This window comes from Malania oleifera, chromosome 10 (genome assembly GCF_029873635.1).
Source record: "Malania oleifera isolate guangnan ecotype guangnan chromosome 10, ASM2987363v1, whole genome shotgun sequence".
Taxonomy (NCBI): domain Eukaryota; kingdom Viridiplantae; phylum Streptophyta; class Magnoliopsida; order Santalales; family Ximeniaceae; genus Malania; species Malania oleifera.
Genome location: NC_080426.1, coordinates 47107017 through 47127381, shown reverse-complemented (window position 1 = coordinate 47127381; position 20365 = coordinate 47107017). Strand labels below are relative to the sequence as shown.

Here is a 20365-nt window from a genome sequence, read left to right as displayed (position 1 = left end):
AATATCTTTTATTTTGTCGATAAATAAAATAAAAATTTTATGACTTTATGGGCAAAGTCAAACCGTGTTAAAAACGAAAAATCTGGAAGTATCCGATTTAGTTGACCAGTCAAGAAAATATCTCCTGGAACGTCACGCTGGCAAAATCGCAACCGTTCCTTCCAACATTAGATTGGGTATCGGACGGACGATTCTCGTTTACTTGAACATCCACATATTCCCTAGTATACGCCTCAGATCCACGGTAGGAGATCCTTATTTAAAAAAAAAACAAAAGAAAAATAAAAAGGAAAATATGATATATCCGTTGGACAGTTGGCTGCTTGGACTTCACAAATATCTCATGGTACGGGTCATGCGGCGGATGAAGTGAGGAAGAAAAGAAGGAGGGATCCAGTGTATGCCAGCTCAGGAAAACAATATGACGCACCAATCGAAGTGCGCGCCTCATCATCAATATGCCTATTCAATGATCTCGTACCACGTGTGATAGTTTCACGAATCTTCCGTCGGACCCCTGTGGCAGCAGTACTGCCCACCCCGTCTCTTAGAAAAAACCCTTCAGGGCTCCGGGGACTTCAACAAAGCAAAAGGCGTTTCTACGCGTCGGCAACTTTTTGGCGATCTGCGAGTATTGTTCCAAAGGTACGGCGGTTTCTCCTTCTTTCTAGAGTTTTGGTTGTGTGAAGGTACTCGTGGTCAGGGATTGGGATTTGAATTGTGATTGTAGCATTATTTTTGTTTGTTGTTGATCGCTTTGATCGGGTCTGAAGGTCGTTTTGGTTGGTGATTCAATGGATGTGCATTTAATTTGCTTTGCTTGTTGGTATTCTTTGTTGAATTTTGTTGAGTTTTGCCTGCTAGGTTTAGATCTGTTTGTTTGTTGGTGTATTTTGCTTGAATTGCATATCCGTAATAGTTTGGTTTCATAGGGCTTGATCTGCTGTGAGGAATAATTTGTTCATTTCTCTACGTTTGATTACCGTGAAAATTTCAAGATTAGAAAAGAAATTGAAGGAATAGACATTTGTGATGCTATACTTCCAATTTTTATTGTCCCTAAGCGACTTTGAAACTTCTCTCAGTGAAGCTAAAATAGTTTTGAAGTTAAGATTTGAATCGAAGATCGATATTTCTTTCTTTTTTCCAATTTACTTTTCCTAGCAACCAGGTAGAGGGTCCGTGAGCCTTCATTTGGAACAGTTTGAACCAATTTTAAGCTTTATCTTTTCATTTCCCAATTTTTTAAAATTAGATCTAAGTGTCTTTGTGGGATAATCGAATGGCTGCTATTCTATGCTCCCATGGCGTTATTCTATGGTTTCTTATGAGCTGGGTGAGTTTATTAAGTTTTACTTGTAAAGAAGTGGATGAATAAAAAAAAAGAGTGAATGAATGCATTGTTATTAGTTATGTATATGAGAAATCAATCTTGATAAACAAAAAAACTGATTTCATTGATTGAATTAATAACTATACAACTGTATATATATACTCTCAACTTAACAGCTATAAATGAATCTGGTAAAAAAAAAAACTAATTAAATAACTAAAATACATGTTGTCAATATAACAGATTTTCTGTTCTAACTTGAAACTTGCTGACTTGTCTGGGCTAGGCAGCTTTGATGCACGAATAAATTGCTGCTGCTGTTGTCTGGCTTTTCATACTCCCCCTCAAGATGGACTGATGAAGAACAAATGTTAAACAGTCCCATCTTGGATAGTAACTCTGAAAATTGTTTATAACCCAATGCTCAACAAATTTGCCAATTGACAATGAGTTCTCACATGATTCAGTTTAATCACCTTAGCCAAGACCTTATCCCTTACAATGTGACAATCAATCTCTATATGTTTGGTCCTTTCATGGAAAACTGGATTGGACCCTATGTGCAAAGCTGATTGGCTGTCACAAAACAACATTGCTTCTCTATAATGCCTAATCTGCCAAGTCCCTTAGCAAATAAAGAATCCACACAATCTCACAAGTTGCTACAGCCACAGCTCTGTACTCTGCCTCAGCTGAAGACCTTGACACAGTAGCTTGTTTCTTTGATTTCCAAGAAATTAATGAATCCCCAAGAAAAATGCAGTATCCTGTAACAGATCGTCTTGTGTCTGAGCATGATGCCCAATCTGCATCATTGAAACCTTTGACATGGAGTTCTGATTTTGCATAAAAGAATTCTTCTTTCCCTGGTTCATTTTTAATATAAAGAAGTACCTTAAGAGCAACTGCATAATGAGGCTTTCTAGGTTTTGCCATGAACTGACTGAGCTTGTGAACAACAAATGTAATGTCAGGGCTAGTAATAATTAAGCATAATAACCTGCCAACCAATCTTCTGTACTGACTTGGATCATTTAAACACATCACCTTCATGTTTGCTAAGTTTCAAAGTAGGATCCATAGGAACTTTGGCTGGTTTGCATCCTAGTAGGCCAACATCTTCCAAAATTTCTAGAGCATACTTCCTTTGACACAAGAAAATGCCCTTGGCTGTTCTTGCTACCTCCAAACCAAGAAAATACCTCAAACTCCCTAAATCTTTCAACTTGAACTTCTTGTTTAACAAGACTTTAAACTCCTCAACTCCCTTTTGATCATTGTTTTCAATTAGAACATCATCAACATAAACCAACAACACAATAAATGAATCTCCTTGCTACCTAGTGAATAAAGAGTAATCAGCCTTGGATTGAACAAAACCAAGATCAATTAAGGCAGTTGAGAACTTAGAAAACCACATTCTAGAAGCCTGTTTAAGACCATAGAGTAATTTATTGAGTTTACAAAACAATTGAGGCTGCTCCCCCTGGCTGTGAACAACCTGAGATTGCTCCCCCTTGCTGTGAAAACTTGGTGAAAAAGACATGTAAACCTCTTCATTCAAATCTCCTTGAAGAAATGCATTATTTACATCAAGTTGGCTGAGAAACCAGCCTTTCACAGCAGCCACAAGAAGTATAGTTTTGACAGAGACCATTTTAGCGACTGGTGAGAAAGTGTCAATGTAATCCAGCCCCTTTTTTTGGGTGAAACCCTTGGCAATCAACCTGGCCTTATATCTCTCAACAGAACCATCTGATTTGTATTTCACTTAATACACCCACTTACAACCAATGGACTTCTTACCAGGTGGCAAGGAAGTAACAATCCAAGTATTATTAGCTTCCAAAGCTGAAATCTCAGCAACCATGGCAGCCTGCCACTTGGGGTTACCAACAGCTTGGTGATAAAAAGTAGGTTCAAAAATGGAAGAGATGGTACAACAAAAAAATTTATATGAAGGAGACAGGTTATTATAAGACAAATAAGATTGAATGGGATGAGAAGTACCTGAAGCATGTATGGAAGATCTTGGAATGGCAGCTGATGTGACTTGATTACAGTGATAGGCCTCAAGGTAAGATGGTGGTTTAGTATGCCTGGTAGACCTTCTAAGAATAATAGGCTGGTCAAATGTATAAAAAACACCATGTGTATCAAGAAATTCATGAATATTGTCATCAAAATCTTGATGAATTTGAGCAATGGAGTCATTAGAAATAGGTAAAGAAGAAGAAGGGACAGTCGGAGACTCAGAATAAGGAATGGAAGGAAAGATAGGTAAAGGAATAAGATTGTCACATTTAGAAGAGTTATTTGAAGCAAAAGGAAAACTTGACTCATGAAATACAACATCCCTAGACAAAAAAAATTGTATGAGAATCAAGATCAAAGAGTTTATAACCCTTGACATTGAAGGGATATCCTAGAAAAACACACTTTCTGGCTCTAGGAGTGAATTTGTGTTTATGAGGAGTGAGATTGGTAACATAACACAAACAACCGAAAATCCTAAGATGTGAATAGGAAGGAGGTTTGTGAAATAGAAATTCAAAAGGTGTTTTATGATTTAGAAAAGGGGATGGAAGTCTATTTATTAAATAGACTGCAGTGAGGACACAATCACCTCAAAAAGAGAGAGGAACATTGGATTGAATCTGTAATGCCCTAGCAGTAGCAAGTATGTGTTGATGCTTTCTCTCCACAGCTGAATTTTGTGTGGAGTGTAAACACAACTCAATTGATGAATAATTCCTTTAGAGCTTTAAAAATCATTAAAGCAAAATTCTAAGGCATTATCCGATCTAATGGATTTAATCTTGGTTCCAAATTGAGTGAGAATCATGTTATAGAAAGATACAATAAGTGGTCTGACTTCAGATTTATTTTTGAGCAAGAAAACCCAAGTTGCTCTAGAAGCATTGTCAACAATAGTGAGAAAATATTTGTGACCATTAGAGGTTAAAACAGAAAAAAGACCCCAAACATCCATATGAACAAGATCAAAAGGATAAGCACATTTATTATTATTGAAAGGAAAAGGAATTCGCTTCTGTTTTGCCAAAGGACAAACAGTACAAAGTTATTACAGCAATTCTTAAGAAAAGGTAAAACACTGCTCAAAGAAGAACTTTTACATCAGAAGGGTGCCCAAGCCTTGAATGCCAAAGTGAAAACACATTTGAAGAAAGAGAAGAAGAGCAAACAGCAGAGAAAGCCTTGAGATTCTACTTAGAAAATAAATCAGAAAAAGATGCAGTGGCTTGAGAAAGGCTCGAATCTTGTAATAAGTACAAACCATCATGCATTTTGCCCATTCCAATCATGCTCCAACACGTAAGGTCCTATAGAAAACAAAATTGTGACAGAAAAACAAAATATATAGGTTGAGATTTGGTTAAGGCATTGACTGATAAAAGATTAAAAGTAAAAGAGGGTACACAAAGAACTTTGTGAAGGATTATGTGAGAAGAAAGTTGAATAATGCCAATGTGTATAACAATAGTTGCTTCCCCATTAGGCATTTTAACCATAGTATGTGAAATCTCAGTATAAGGAGTTAACATTTGAATGGAACACACTATATGATCACTTGCACTAGTATCAATAACCCATGTATGAAGATCATAAGCTCGTCTGTTAACAACTTTAGCAGAAAAAACAAAATGCTTGTAGTTACTTGCAACAACATTTGATGGACAAGACACAGCATTAGCAACATGAAGTTCTTGATCTTTAGGTAATTGTGGAGTAGAACAAGAACCAATTAATGTCAGAAGTTGTTGGTATTGGTCATGAGTGAAAGCTGGAGCTTGAGATACAGACTTTGATGAAGCATAATTAGTAACTCTAGTAGAATTATTTCTTTGAATGAGTTCAATATTAGATGAAATTTGATGAGCAGTGGCATTTTTATTGTTCTTGAACTTGAATCCTGGTGGAAAACCATGCAACTTATAGCGTTTGTCCACAGTGTGGCCTAACTTTCCACAGTGAGTGCATAAAGGCCTTTCTTTGCCTTTAAAATTAGTTCCTGAGTTCTTGGTTGCTAGGGCAGTGGATTCAACTCTAACAATATTATGCACAAACCTCTGCATTTCTTCTTGAATGAACTAAGAATAAACCTTGTTGACAGAAGGCAAAGGATCCATCAACAAAATTTGAGTTTTTACTTGAGAGAAAACATCATTCACTCCCATGAGAAATTTCATGGTGGACTCCTTGGCTTGAAGATTCTGCAACTTTGATTGATCCCACACACACACTGACCACAAGTACACTGAAGAGATGGATTCAAATTCTGCAATTGATCCCACAAGATCTTGAGCTGAGTGAAATAATCAGTGAGTGATTGCTCTCCCTGATGAATCTCAGCAATTTGCTTTTGAATATTGAAGATCTTGGTCCCATTTCCTTGATTGAAAGTGTCTCGAAGATCAGTCCAAATTTCTAAAGCTGTATCTCCATAGATAATGCTTCCTTGAAGCTTTGGTGATACATAATTAATGATCCATGTACCTACCGTATTGTCAGCACAAACCCATGCTTGAACAACATTTGGAGAATTCACCAATGGTGAAGATATGGTTAAAGATCCATCAATAAATCCTAACTTGTTTTTGGCAATTAGATAATTCCTCACTGATCTTGCCCAAGCAGGATAATTTTCTGCCCCAATCAATGGTTGAGAAGTGAGAATTGCTCCTGGATTTCCTCCAGGTTGCAAGAACTGAGGATCACTAAGATTATATGAATCTTGTAAATGTAAAGAAGATGAAGCCTCTGTGTTGGAAGCATTAGCTGCTACTGTTTCCGTCATTGAAGAAGCTTGAGAAGCTTGTAGAACACAGCAATGGTGAAAAACTTGAGAAAAACTCTAAGAAGATGATAATGGAGAATAAGATGCTCTAATACCATATGAGAAATCAATCTTGATAAAACAAAAAAACTGATTTCATTGATTGAATTAATAATTATACAACTGTATATATATATATATATATATATATACTCTCAACTTAACAGCTATAACAGATTCATGTATGAATCTGGTAAAAAAAAAAAAAACTAATTAACTACATGCTGTCAATATAACATATTTTCTGTTCTAACTTGAAACTTGCTGACTTGTCTGGGCTGGGCAGCTTTGATGCACGAATAAACTGCTGCTGCTGTTGTCTGGCTTTTCATAATGTAGGGCTAATATAAAGTTTGTATTGTTATTTGTTAATTATTAGTGCGTATGTTTGTGTGGGCGGAGAGGGGGGTGTTTAGAAGTCAATTCTAAATAAAGCTGTTGCAAATTTGCACTTGTGCATTTATATTTGTTATGTAAATATGGCAGAATATATTTTAATTTGTAGAAAAATTCCATTATTAGAATATTTAAATGTTTCTAAGACATTCTCTGAACAAGCGCATGATAATCTTTTGTGTGTAATGATTATTCTCAGAAACTAAGAAAAGGCATGTTTAGAGAATGAATTCACTACCATGAGAACTCAGTATTCTGAGAAGGACGAGTGACTACTTGAGAGAAGTTAGGTTAAGAAAGGATTTTGTATAAATGTGAATCTTGAGAAGCATTTCTTTAAGTAAAAGAAAAATTGAATAATATTTGTTTAAATTTTAAAATAAAAATAATTTTTTGAAATTATTTATATGTCCATGTTTTGTAAATGTTGTAATTATAAGAAGCTTGTAAATTGAGAATATTTTTGGAAAGATGATTGAAAAAAAGAAGAGAAAGATGATTGAAAACCACCTATGCTTCCTTTAATTAATAGTAGAGATCTACTTCAATTTCATTCATTTAAACTGAGAGGATATCCTTAAATTTTTGTTAATAGAAAAAAAGGATCACATGACTGACTTCAAATAGTTAGGAATAAGGCTTATTTGTCATTACTTTTGTTGTCATTGTGGTTTAGCCATAGATTCTAGCTGCAGTAATTGAGTTGTTCATGCCATCTGAATTCATCTTGCGCTTTCTTGACTTTCCAGGTAAAATACATTGAAATGAGTCGTCCACAGGATCCACATCGACCTTTCTTCCCATTTGGAAATCCTTTTCGGATGATACTACCAAAGAGCTCCTCTTTGAATCCAAGGCTTCTTGCTCTATTGAACACTTTTGAGGAAACCTTGGCAATGAGGCTGAGAAAGCTTAAGGCAACTGATAGCAGTGACATTTTAAGCTTTTCATGGATGAGATTAGCAATGGAGTCACTTTGTGAAACTCATACTGACATTAAAACCCTGATTACTGCACTCGAGCTCCCAATGTGTGATTGGGAAGATAAATGGATAGATGTGTACTTGGATGACAGTGTCAAGTTGCTGGATATCTGCATTGGTTTCAGCTCTGAGATCTCACATCTTAACCAAGGGCATCTTTTGCTTCAGTGTGCATTGCATAATTTGAATTCCTCCTCTTCAAATCAGTTTGTGCGGGCTCGTTCTTCATTTGATGGTTGGAGTCAGCATCTTGGCTCAAAGAACTCCAGACTTGAGAACTATCATACTATCTTAGATGATCTCATTGAATCACTTAGCCTGCCTAAGGTTAAAAACTCATCCAAAGGAAAGGTTTTGATGCATGCTATTTATGGGGTGAAGGTTTCAACTGTGTTTGTCTGCAGTGTGTTTGCTGCTGCCTTCTCTGGTTCTGCAAAAATGACGGATTTGCAGATTCCTGGCACATTTTTGTGGGCAGAAGCTTTTACTGATTTGCAGACTAGTGTAAATGAGGTGATAAGAGGAGTACTTTCCAGTGGAAGAGTTGCAATATTAAAGGAGCTTGAAGCAGTTGACATGTGTGTGAAGCAGTTGTATCCCATGATCCAGGACGGGGCGTGCTCTGTTGAAGCTGAAGCTTTTGAGAAATCTATTTTGGATCTAGAGAAGGGGGCAGATAAGCTTTCGCAAGGATTAGATTTTCTTACAAAGGAAGTGGATGGTTTCTTTCAGATTGTTTTAACTGGGCGTGATGCATTGCTTTGTAATATAAGAGAGAGCAGCAATATCTCTGTCCCAGTGGTAGAGAACAAGAGAGAAGAGCAAGCTGCTAGATGATTCTCGTGAAACAAGGAAATTCTCCTGTACAAATATGGTTTAGGTATGAGGTCTTCTGCTATATGATTGATGAAAATATACCATTCCATTTGGAGTATTGTAGTCAATATGGTGTAGCTTGTAATGTCCACCCTATGACCGTGGTTTGGGTCTTTATTAGTATTTCCTGTTATGTAATGTTAATTATATATAAATGGATTTGTATTGTTTCTATACAAGTTTTCCTCTTGCATGATAATTTTCAAAAGTTAAGAAATGGTTTGTGCCTTATTTTCTCTCTCTAGCTTACTCGGAAGACCATCTAAAGACCTCTGCTCCCACCAGCCCAAGGTAGTTATGCTATATGTTCATGAAATTTGAATATGTGGTTCTCTTACCCCATGTTTTGTAATTTTGGAGTTTGGAACTTAGATTTGGCCTTTGTGCTGAATGAAATGAAATATATAACTGCACAGACTTTTGTTGAACCCTACACAAATTCTAATTTGAGGTCAGAATTTCGTTAAGACCAAATACAACGTCACTGATCATACCAGTCCTGCGAAAAAGCATTTGCTTTGGCTTCTCGATGCTTTAGCCCTTTCCACGGAAGGCTGGTTGATGGGTTTCCCTCGTTGCGGGTAAACTACTGGGCAATATGTTTTTACATATGCTTAGTAGTGGGTGAATGGTTCTACATCATCTCACTGTTCTTGTTTTACACCAGCTGGATGCGGAGTGGCATTTCGAATGGTGAGTGTGGTCGTGGTTCCAGATTTTCAGAAAGAAGCAGGGCTCTAGGATTTTGCTCGAGGAGTACGCAAGAAGCTGCAAGGTTCCCCCACTATGGGAGCATATTGACAAGACAGCGTTTGCCAATGTAAACGAGGGGCTATCGACTAGGGGAATCAGTGGGTAGTTGGAAGGCCTTCAGGAAAGCAGAGGATGGGAAGTAATGTGCAATGCATTGGGCAGCCTATTGACGAGACACATCATTTGCCAATGTAGATCGGAAGGCCTTCAAGAAAGCAGAGGATGGGAAGCATGTGCTAGGAAATGCTTGAAGTATTATGACTTTTCTTTCATGTTGTGTGTGTTCACACAATCGAACAAAATCACTTTTCATCTTTACGGTTGATATTTGTCTGCCATGGGACATACACCCTGTCCCCCAATTGGTTTGAGCTGAAGATAATTTGTATTGTTGAAGGTCTCGGGAGGTATTTGTGTTGAAGGTTTTCAATTCAAACTTTAGAAAGAAATGCAAAGGGCATTTGAAAAAGGGTGTAATGGTGGGTATGGCATGGGGAACATGGGCTTTAATGCTGCTTACATTTGTCAATCGAATTAAGATGTAGCTTTAGACAAACTTTTGTTTAGTTGGCAAGTTGGTGTATTTTGATCATTCTTTTATGGGTAATTATTTTGAAAATAACTTCTAACTTTTTTAAAATTTGTCCTCCAAAAAATACCAACTTCTAAGTTGAGGCTCCCCATTTCTAAATTTGCAACATGGGTCAAACACATTATTAGAATGGAGGACTGGGGTCAAGTCATTGGAGTAGTTGAAATGCAGTCGTAACTTTTGACTGGTCTAAAGTGGAAGGCCATGTAGGTTGATGCACTAAAGTGAGTTTTTTCCTCTTTTATAATTAAAAAGAAATAAAATATAAAAAAGCACTCTGATTGAGAAATTTTTTCTCAAAATAATACTTATATAATCTCGCGGCTTCATGCTGCGAGATTTAAAAGCGCAGCCAATGAGAAGCTGACGTGTGGCACAGTGCAGAAAAAATTTCGCAGCTTCATGCTGCGAGATTTAAAGACTCAGACGAACATGGTGGTGACACGTGACAGTGGGAAAATCTCACAGGTTAGTCCTGCGAGATTTACGGCTCTAATTACTCCCCTTTTTTGTAAATTTAAATTTAAATAATAAACATTCCCTTTTAATAAATTTAATCATAACTTTCCCTTAAAAATATAATTTAAACTTAAATTTTAATTTTTAAATTGTAAATATATAATTTTTAAAAAAAAATTACATAAAAGAAATTATTGATTATAAATAAGTATTTTGTCATAGAAATTTGGATAAAATGCAAAAAAAAATTTCAAAATATGATTCTAACCCCTGAATTTACAAAAAATACTACAAAATTTCTTATAATTTAATTTTATTGACGAAATGAATATTTTGTTAGTTAACTATTAAATGCATGTGGAATAACAAAATTTGTCTTTAATAAAATGATATTTTAAAATGAGTGGATTAGAGACCGAACAAAAATTTCGAATTGAATGCTTTGATGCTTTGTGCCAACTAATTCTTTAATTATGACAAAATAATTTGTATTATTTCAAAATTTTCTAAAAATATAATTAGAAAAAATAAATTTCTCAATAAGTTATAAAAATGCCTAATAATTATAATGCTGCAAAATGTTTATTGGATGTAATATTTAAAATTAACAATTAAACATTTTGCAAGACAAATTTAAATTTAAATTTGTAAAAAGGGAAAGTTATAATTAAATTTAAATTATAACTTTAAAAAATTAAATTTTATCTAAAGAAATAAATAACAAAAAAAAAAAAGTTTTAAGTAAGATTGAAGCTCTGTAGAGCACATGCAAAATTAATGGGAAATAGATAATGAAATTTGATCCGTGAGTATCGTGAGTTGACAAAAGCTAATCGTGTAAGGAGTGTGACTATTTCTAACACAAGTTTAATCAACTTGAAAACAAGTATGACGGACTCAGTTAGCAGCATTAAGACTCTAATTTACATATGTAATTATAAATATTATATTAGATGCATATAGTCTCTCTAAGGAGTGTATGAAAGATAATAGCAGCATCAATACCTCTTCGTACGTCTTAATTTTTTTGTTTTTACTCTTTTTTATTATATTTTGACTATCCGCATACTAAACCAATTATTTTGACCAATCCTTTTGGTGTTTGAAAGTAGGATTTGGGTCAAATTGGATTATTGTTAGAATGCTTTTTTGTCTTAGTCACCTATTCATATTAAAATAATTAAATTTTTAAAAAAGTGAGTCTAATTAAAAAACAAAAATAATAATTATCTCTATAATTCCTTTGACAAAAGGCATATCTATTGCTAAATTAAAATATATGAAATATTCAAAACACAGAATATATAGTTCAATTTGCCAGGTTGCGGTACAAGTTAATAATAAGCTGCACTGTGAGAAAGGAGGAAGAAGGCAGGGATATTTCATGAGAACGAGATTTATTATTATTTTCTTTCAAGTTCAAAAATTGGACCTCTCTCGCCTTGACGCATGTGTGTAAAAATGAAAGTACAATATTATTTATATAAAATTAAAAGATAATAAAAAAAAATGTAACATTATTTGCGTGTGGAAACAAATATTTTTAATTTTTCAAATAATTGTAAAAATATCAAATTAATTTTTTATTTTCTAAATTTATATAAAAATTTTAAAATATATTTTTATTTTATATATTTTTAATTTCTTACTCGAATACGTTCATTAAAATATTATTTTCATGAATGTAGAGAAAACCATACTAAACTTTTTCTAATTATAAAAATTTAAATTCAAATGCAAAATTAACGATTCTTACATGTTGTAACTACATGCAGTTTGAACTTTAAATTTGGATAGTCAATTAAAGTATAAGTTTAAAGAAATCATGAAATAAACTTTAATTAAGGATATACATACTCTCAAAATTAATATATCACTTAAGCAATAATATTTTTTTATTAAAATTAATATACGTAATTAATTAATATACTTTAAGACAAATTTACTAGGAGTTTAATGGAGAGAACATATATTAAGTGCTCCCTAAGATTTTCGGTGCATGTAGTATATGATGGTGAGGGCAGATTAACGTGTAAATGTTTAGAGTGCTGAAACACGTTTGGATCTGACAACGCACGTAAATGCATGCAGACATACAAATTTTAGTAATACGAATTTTGCAGTAAAAGAAAATTCAATTTAAGGAATTAACTTAACTAGACATGCAAATTTAGATGATACGAATTATGTGTCATTTTTTAGATTTGGCAGTATTGAATTCTTTAGAGATACGAATTATTAAATGATATATACAAAAGAATAAAAAAAATAATCAATTATATACAAATGAAATCAAAACAATCAATGATATACATACAAATAAAATGCAATTAAAATAGTGCTAAACTACTCCGTGCCGCAGCGAGGTCGTCTCCGGGGTCGTGGTGGCTGTCGTCTGCGTCTACCCTCTCCCTGCTCGTCAGCATAATCAGGTGTCCTGTCCCGTCGTGCTGGATGTGAATCCTCTCCCCCAAGAGGTGCTGCATCATCATCATCAGCCATGCGGAGCGCACGCGATGAGAAATGATACGATGTCTCGGGACGAGAACGAGGCGGCATAGGGGGTGCATCGACCTCCACCCCATCGAAAAGATTGTCCAATAAAAATGACATGGATGGGGTAGCAGCAAAGTCGGATGGGGCATCAGTCGGTCTGCTCGACGGTCCGGCAATATGAGCTGCAGTGAAAGGCTCATAAGGCGCTGACAGGCTGAACAAGTACTCGGCCTGTACGATTGGTGGGGAGGACATGGGAGTCCCTGGACAACTAGAGGAGGCATGTTGTCCTCCTCGTACTAGAGCTGGTCGACCTCCTCGTGCTGGTACATCAGGCCGACCTCCTCATTTTGGGATCCGTCGACTGTCCTCGTGGACGAGGTCTAGTGCAGCACTCATCAATCGGTGGATCGCAGGATCCAACGAAATCTGGTCTGCCTCAATGACTATGTCAGCCTGCAGGATATGAACATATATTATTAACGCATTCAAATCGGAACGTATATATAATAAAATGAGTTGTGGCATTAATTTTCTTACGAGGCTCAAATATACAGCTGCGGTCCTGTCGACAAAGCGGCATGTGATAGACCTATACCAAGTGAAGTATGGGTCATTTAGACGCATCGGACTGTGCTCTGCCACTCCTCGTACGATGTAGTCTCGCCGATGCTCCCACGCAGTGACGAATATCGCGTGTGTACTCGACCAGTTTGTGACCCCTCGACCGCGCCCATCCATGCCGTGGAGATCGTCCCCAACAATATCTACCCCCGAAGTCATAAATGGGGCGGGAATGACCTGTCGAAACCCGAACTGTCGCATGACTCGATCGGGAAGATACCACTCAATAATATGAAAGCATATGAGTGGCACTCGAGTTACCCACAGGTCCCTTCTGTCTGCATAGGCAGGCGGTAGGTCGGCTAAAATCTCTTCTGTGTAGGGCATCCATATAAACTGCAGTTAGACAAAACAAAAAGTTAAGCGGACTATACACAACTGAAAGAAAGAAAGAAATAATATCATGTGCTATACTTTAACTGATTTATACCTCATGCTCCCGATGCATGTCCAACTCGAACCTGTACCAGGACAATGTGTGAAGCGCAACCATTGATGCCCTCAAGTCGTCTCTCCATCTGTATAAGATGATACGTAAGTTCCCAAATACAAGACTACTACATATTATGAATTAGTATTCATAATAGTTATAGAGTGAATGAGGATAGATAGATAAAATTGGTACTAACCGATATGCGAGTGGGAGAGGATCAACCGAACGACCGTCCTGACCCCTCTCAATCTGCAGGAAACCTCGCCGCGTAGGCGCGAATGAAGGAAATCTCTCCCAAACCCAAACCTGGAGTAAGCGAAGGGGGCCCGCAATCTGTGTCTTCGAGTGGTGCGCGGCACAACACATCTCCCTGTACAACCACGCCAAAGTGGTTGACCCCTAACTATACGAGTGACACGCTCCGAAGTCCTCAAGGAGTGGAAGGAACATCAGATGCGCATAACTGCTGGAAACATCCGAGAAGATCACCCCACAAATCAAACGCAACAAGTGGGCTCGTGCGTGGCATGCTATCGTCTGAACATATGCATGTGCCGGGAGCTCACGAAACGCATCCCCTTCAAAGAACCGCATACGGATGCGTGCACCAACCAACTCGCTGTCAGGCAGAACGACGCCTAACAAACGCTCGCACATTGTACGCAGGGCGAGTCGACCCTGACGGTCTGTAGGTCCCTCCACTGGTCTGGCAGTGCGACCAATGACAGCTCGCCCATCAATCGGCAACCCGAACAAAACAGCTACGTCCTCTAATGTGACGGTGGCCTCGCCATGAGGTAGGTGGAACGTGTGTGTCTCGGGTCTCCATCGCTCCACCAATGATGTGACAAGATGCCAATCAAGCTGGATATGAGCAATCCGATAAATGCCATAAAACCCTGCATCGCGTATCAGCTGGACAATGCGGGGGTCTGCCTTTAACCAACGCTCGGCAAACTGCGTGCCCCCTCGGCAGCACAGGGGCTCCGCATGCCCATCAGCCCATGCTCGGCTGGCCCTGTGATGATCGCCCATCATCAAGACGCTCGGATCGGACGGCCCTAGATCAATCCTGGAAATGCATCTTTGCATCAGAATAGGTATATACAAAAAAAAAACTGTGTGAAATAGTATAAAACTGCATACGATATCAACGCGACGGTCCAGCTGCATCGCCCGAGTGGGTCCTTCTCGGACACCTTATGCGATTATGCCCTTCTTGATGACATATACTGCACGTGCTCCTTTTCCTACCTTCCCTAGCGTCCATCTCATTGTGTATACGGGAGCTCCTTGGACGACCTTTATGTCGAGCATACGCTGGATTTGCCTGTATAGTCGGCAACGATGATGCTGGCCAGTACGCCTCGTGCATAATCGGCTGAAAATCCACCGCATATGTCGCATAATGTTCGGCGGTGCTCCAACAAGGCTCAACGTACTGCATGGCGTTGAGTCGTATCTCCGCACATGCAGCGAGAAGGTGGGAGCATGGAAAGTGTAAGGCTTGCCACTTCCCACATGAGCAGACGTGCAAATCCTGAATGCGTAGCGTTTGCACGTTGTTTCCTTTATGAGGTCCCAACTGCGCAGTCGTGATACTAAAATTACCTCTACACCGGTTGAACGTCGTCACGCGATGTCCAGTCGCCTTCAACTTCCTTCTTTCCATCGCCAGCAATATATGAGGAGTGAATGCATTTCCTCCTAATATAGCATTATGAGTAGCCTCCCGTCGACTGTGGAAATAATGTGCAACACGATAAAATGTCAGTTGCACAAGGGCAGTGATTGGGAGGCTACGAGCGCCCTTAAGGATGGCGTTGAAACATTCGACGAGGTTTGTCGTCATGTTCCCATACCTTCTGCCCCCCGTCGTGGCACTGAGTCCACATATGAGGAGCGATTTGATCAAAGAACGCCTTCGCGGGTTCCCCACCCTCATCGAAGATCTTCTCCATCCACATGTTAAACTTTCTAACTTGATGCTCCCTTCCCGCGCGCTCAGTCATTTGCTTCATATTGACACTGTGCACTTTCATGCTGAAGTTGCTTACAACGTGTCGAAGGCCGAATCGGTGGTGCGCACACGGTGGCTGCCAATCGGGATTGTGAGACACTGTAACGATGATCCCTGGATGCCTATCTGATATAAGGCAAATGTCGTCCCTATCGGTAATGGAATGAAGACAACACAGAAACCAATTCCATGTGTCCAAACTTTCCTCTTGCACAATAGCGAATGCAAGGGGAAATATTTGCCTATTTGCATCCGGGCACGTCGCAATAAGGAGTTTTCCCTTGTACTTACCGTACAAGTGTGTCCCATCTATACATATCATAGGAGGACAGTGGGGAAAACCCTGAATAGATGCTGCGAACGCCCAAAAGACTGATGCAAATGTTACGGTCTGATCGCTGCCTGGTATAGGGTTCCACCTCCACTTGACGACAGTACCAGGATTATAAGTGCACATTGCTTCCATCCACCTAGGCAACGTCTGATAAGACTTCTCCCAATCGTCGAATACTTGGGCAATTGCCTTCTGTTTTCCTAACCAAATTTTTTTATATGAGATGGAATAGCCGAAACGACGATCTATGAATTCTTTCAATGTAGCGAATGAGGTCGACGCATCACCCCTTATCATATTCACAATCTCCTTAGCAATAAGGGACGACATGATTTGGCTATGGTCTTGCGAGAGGAGTTCATTCAAGCATGTATGCGGACCACCATATTGAGTGATTTCGAAGAATCGATGTTTCTGACGATACATCGCACGCAGTCTCCAACTGCATTTAGATTTCTTACACCTAACAACCCATAATAGTGGGTTGACTGCAGGACGTGGAAGTCATGGTGCGTTCGAGCGTGGTATATTCACACAGCAGCTATCAATTGATCTTTCGACCCGAATAGCATCCCTTGACTCAGTTCTGATGATTCATCCCAACGAGTTACCCGTATAGGAAGCTCGTCACCATGGGACAAATCTGCAGCATCTACGTCAATTACACCATACATAGGAGGTTCCTCCATGAAATCTGCCGTATATGTGCCATCGTTTGACTGACAGGGGGGTGGGTCGACATCATCGGGGAACTCGTTCGTCCCTTCACCAATTTCCTCCTCGTACGTGTCATCTTGTAAATGAACATCGTTTATGATGTTCATCCCCACGTCCAGTGCGTTGTTCGCTATTGCGAACAACGATCCTGGTTGTTCTACTGAAACATCATCGCAAACACCATAATAATTCGTATGAATAGTAGTTCCTTCGTACGTCTGCGCCTCGAATGACGATCGTGGACATTCGTTCATATCCACAATAGGCATCCCACCAACATCTGCATCCTCTTCCTCCGCTTCAACCACGTGCTCAATAGACGTTCCCGGCTGCCCATGTGCGACGACACCCATCTGAGGAATGAGTTCGACATACAGTTGCACAGTCAAATATGTCGTCCCTACGTAGTGTGCATCCAACACCATGCGCAAACCGTAATCACTAGTTACGGGAACAACCTCATAGAAGATTGTATCATGATGGCCCTTAATCGGGTATCTTGCGGTTAGCTGCAATGCATATTGATTTAGATCAATATGCAAATACTTGTATATCTTCGTATGCAATTTAGTTAATTTACACCTATGACCAATTCTAATAGGTTGAATTGGCAGAATACTATAACTAACACCGGTTTGTCTGGTTATAATGTTACTCCCCATGTACAACAATACCGGAACCGAAATACTGCTTGAACTTCCTGCCATCTAGATTGACACTCGGTAAATATAAAAGACCTACGCAAAACAATAATTTTATGTATAAGTCGTATGCTAAGTGAATAGTGAACAAAAATTATTTTCAATACGTTCATGTGCATGCAATATTTTCTAAATGTTTAACTTGTCACTTTGAAAATATTCTTGCATGCAATTCTGACTTCTCTACGAAAAGTCGTATCGAAATTTAGGCAGCATGCCAAGTGTAATTTGAACATTTACCCATTTTTACAATGACCCTTAAACGTTTGCAGACAATATAATAATATAGTTTAAGCATGCGAGAACCTATGATATCTACCAGCATGCAATTCACATAACTGCATCAGCCATGCAGGAGGCATTTAAATTCGCGCTTAGAAAACAAATACTTTTAGATATAACATATAATATCTTTGAAACTTTTTTGTAAGCAAACCTTCAAGTAATGCGTGTGTCATAAATATTTATTTAATATTTCATAAAAATTAATTAACGTTTTATATTTATATTATATAATAAAATTAATTATATATATATATATATGTATGTATATACATATCTCAAATATAGATTCAAAAGCTCCAAAACATCATGTGCCATTGAGTGTATACTAAATAATTAACTTATAATTCCTTCAACTTATATGCATGCCACTATCATATTCACATTGCTTCCAAACATTAATAAAAAATTATTTTTAATATATCATTTATCTCCAATGAACTCATCTTATCACTAATTTAGAAAGTTATTTTTTATACATAAGAAAGAAAATGAGATTCATTTTTCTATTTTTTCTTAAACAAAATTTGGGAGGAGTGAGAATCCACACATTAGTTATGATTCAAGTTTAGGTTATGTTGAATTTTATCTAAATTTTAACAAATTTATATATAAAGTTTCAAATTTGTGTCATCAAATACAATATAATTTACAAATTTTGATAAGTCAATATAGAGAAGTGATGCGAAAAGCTTGATGAAGATGACACTACAATGATACATCTAAATAATTATCTCACGAAGGCAACTAGTTAACCAATTACGTTTTGTCATTTATATAGTTTATATTATCAAATTCCAAACACAAACAAATCATAGTCATGTGTAGTAGATCGGATCGTACTCTAACAAAAAAATTTGTATGATTTTGGCATGGAGCACGCTCAATATGAGTATATAAGACTAATGTTGAACAAGTTAAATTAACTTAAATTTAACCTTTTAACTTTATTATTAAGCATTAATAGATCAACAAACTACAACTTATTTGTTACTATTAGATAATTATACAATAGAAAATTTTATTCCTATCTTTGCAACTATTAAAACATATTAGATTTTCGCGATATTTATTCATAAATTATTTCATGTTATTTTTTAAAAAATCTTTGTACTTATTGTGAAACGTAAAACAATTATTACGGAAAAACACAGAGTTAGATTTTTTCATCTAAATAATTATCTCATGTAAGAAGTCTAAAAATAACAACAATTTTTATTTTTTTTCATTTTCTTTCATGTGACTCTAATAAATAATAAATATTGGTAAAAGATTAACTTTTTCTACGTCCACAATTTTATAATAATTTAGTTGGTGTGACAGCGAAAAGTATCTCAATTAAGTCATTTTGATAATGTAAATATCTATTACATGTTAAACTATCCTAACTCTTTGTCTCAATTTATACTTGATGATCAAGGAGACACGCATAACTAGTACACTCAAATAATAGATAATGTAAATTATGGATCAATTCATCTAATAATGGTTTTGTAATTAAAGAACCTTATCAAAGTGAGTTAAGACCCACAAACAACACAAAAAATACAAACAAACAAATGTTCTAAACAGTATTTCTTCTTGATATTAATGAATATGTAAATTTAAAATATTGAAGATAAAATTTGAAGCATAAATATTAGATCAATATACTTTTTTTTTATTTAAAATATTCAGATTAAATTATTAAAAATTTACATGATTATGCGGAGTATATACAAATACTATTAGAGACATAAACGTTAATGAAATTATTAATTAAAAAAACTAGCCTTCCTCTAGATGTAGCAACCAACCCAAATAGTCGGAACGCAAATATGATATCAAACCAACTCAAAACATAAAATAAATCTCAGTAAATCTCAGTAAGTTAAATAAAATATTCACGTTTTTTTCTAAATAATAAATAACATACCCCATCTTCGGCCCTTAAATAGCCTCGCCTCACCTCGCCTTCGCCCGAACGGTCACCTGCACCTCGAACGGTAACCTGCCAATGCAACGGTCCTCTGCAAGCTCGAAGGTCTGCAACTTTTCTCCTCTGCAATATTGTGTTCTGAGAAGGCTCGGGGAGGAATTCAGCAAACGAAGCAAATCTCGCAGAACGATATGGATGTCAGGCGCAAATCTCGCAGCTTCGTCCTGCGAGATTTCCGCCACGCGTCACGTTCCAGTTCGATGCCTCATTAAATCTCGCAGCCACGCATCACGTTTCAGTTCGATGGCTCATTAAATCTCGTAGTTTGGAGTTGCGAGATTTCTTCAAGCGTCGCCACGCGTCACCTACCCCCTGTTTCTCTCTTTGCCACGCGTCGAAAGCAGAGTGGCCAATAGTTTAAATCTTGCAGCATGAAGCTGCGAGATTACGTGAGCATTATTTTGGGAAAAAATTTCCCAATCAGAGTGTTATTTTATATTTTATTTCTTTTTAATTATAAAACGGGAAAAAACTCCACTAAAGTTGTATGGCTGTAAATATTTATGACATATTTGGTTTCTAGAATAAAA

The 20365-nt window shown here is 37.2% G+C and overlaps 1 protein-coding gene across 1 annotated transcript; it reads left to right on the top strand.

Annotated features, from left to right (window-relative positions):
* The first annotated feature begins 337 nt into the window (after nucleotides 1-337).
* Nucleotides 338-8620, top strand: LOC131166917 (protein BPS1, chloroplastic-like). Its single transcript, XM_058125556.1, has 2 exons — nucleotides 338-645; nucleotides 7337-8620. Exon 2 carries the CDS (start codon nucleotides 7352-7354, stop codon nucleotides 8405-8407), a length of 1056 nt encoding a protein of 351 aa, XP_057981539.1. The 5' UTR covers nucleotides 338-645; nucleotides 7337-7351; the 3' UTR covers nucleotides 8408-8620.
* Nucleotides 8621-20365: the final 11745 nt, after the last annotated feature.

Excerpts from the sequence above, each read along its gene's own strand:
- LOC131166917 (XM_058125556.1), top strand. The coding sequence starts at position 7,352 with ATGAGTCGTCCACAGGATCCACATCGACCTTTCTTCCCATTTGGAAAT.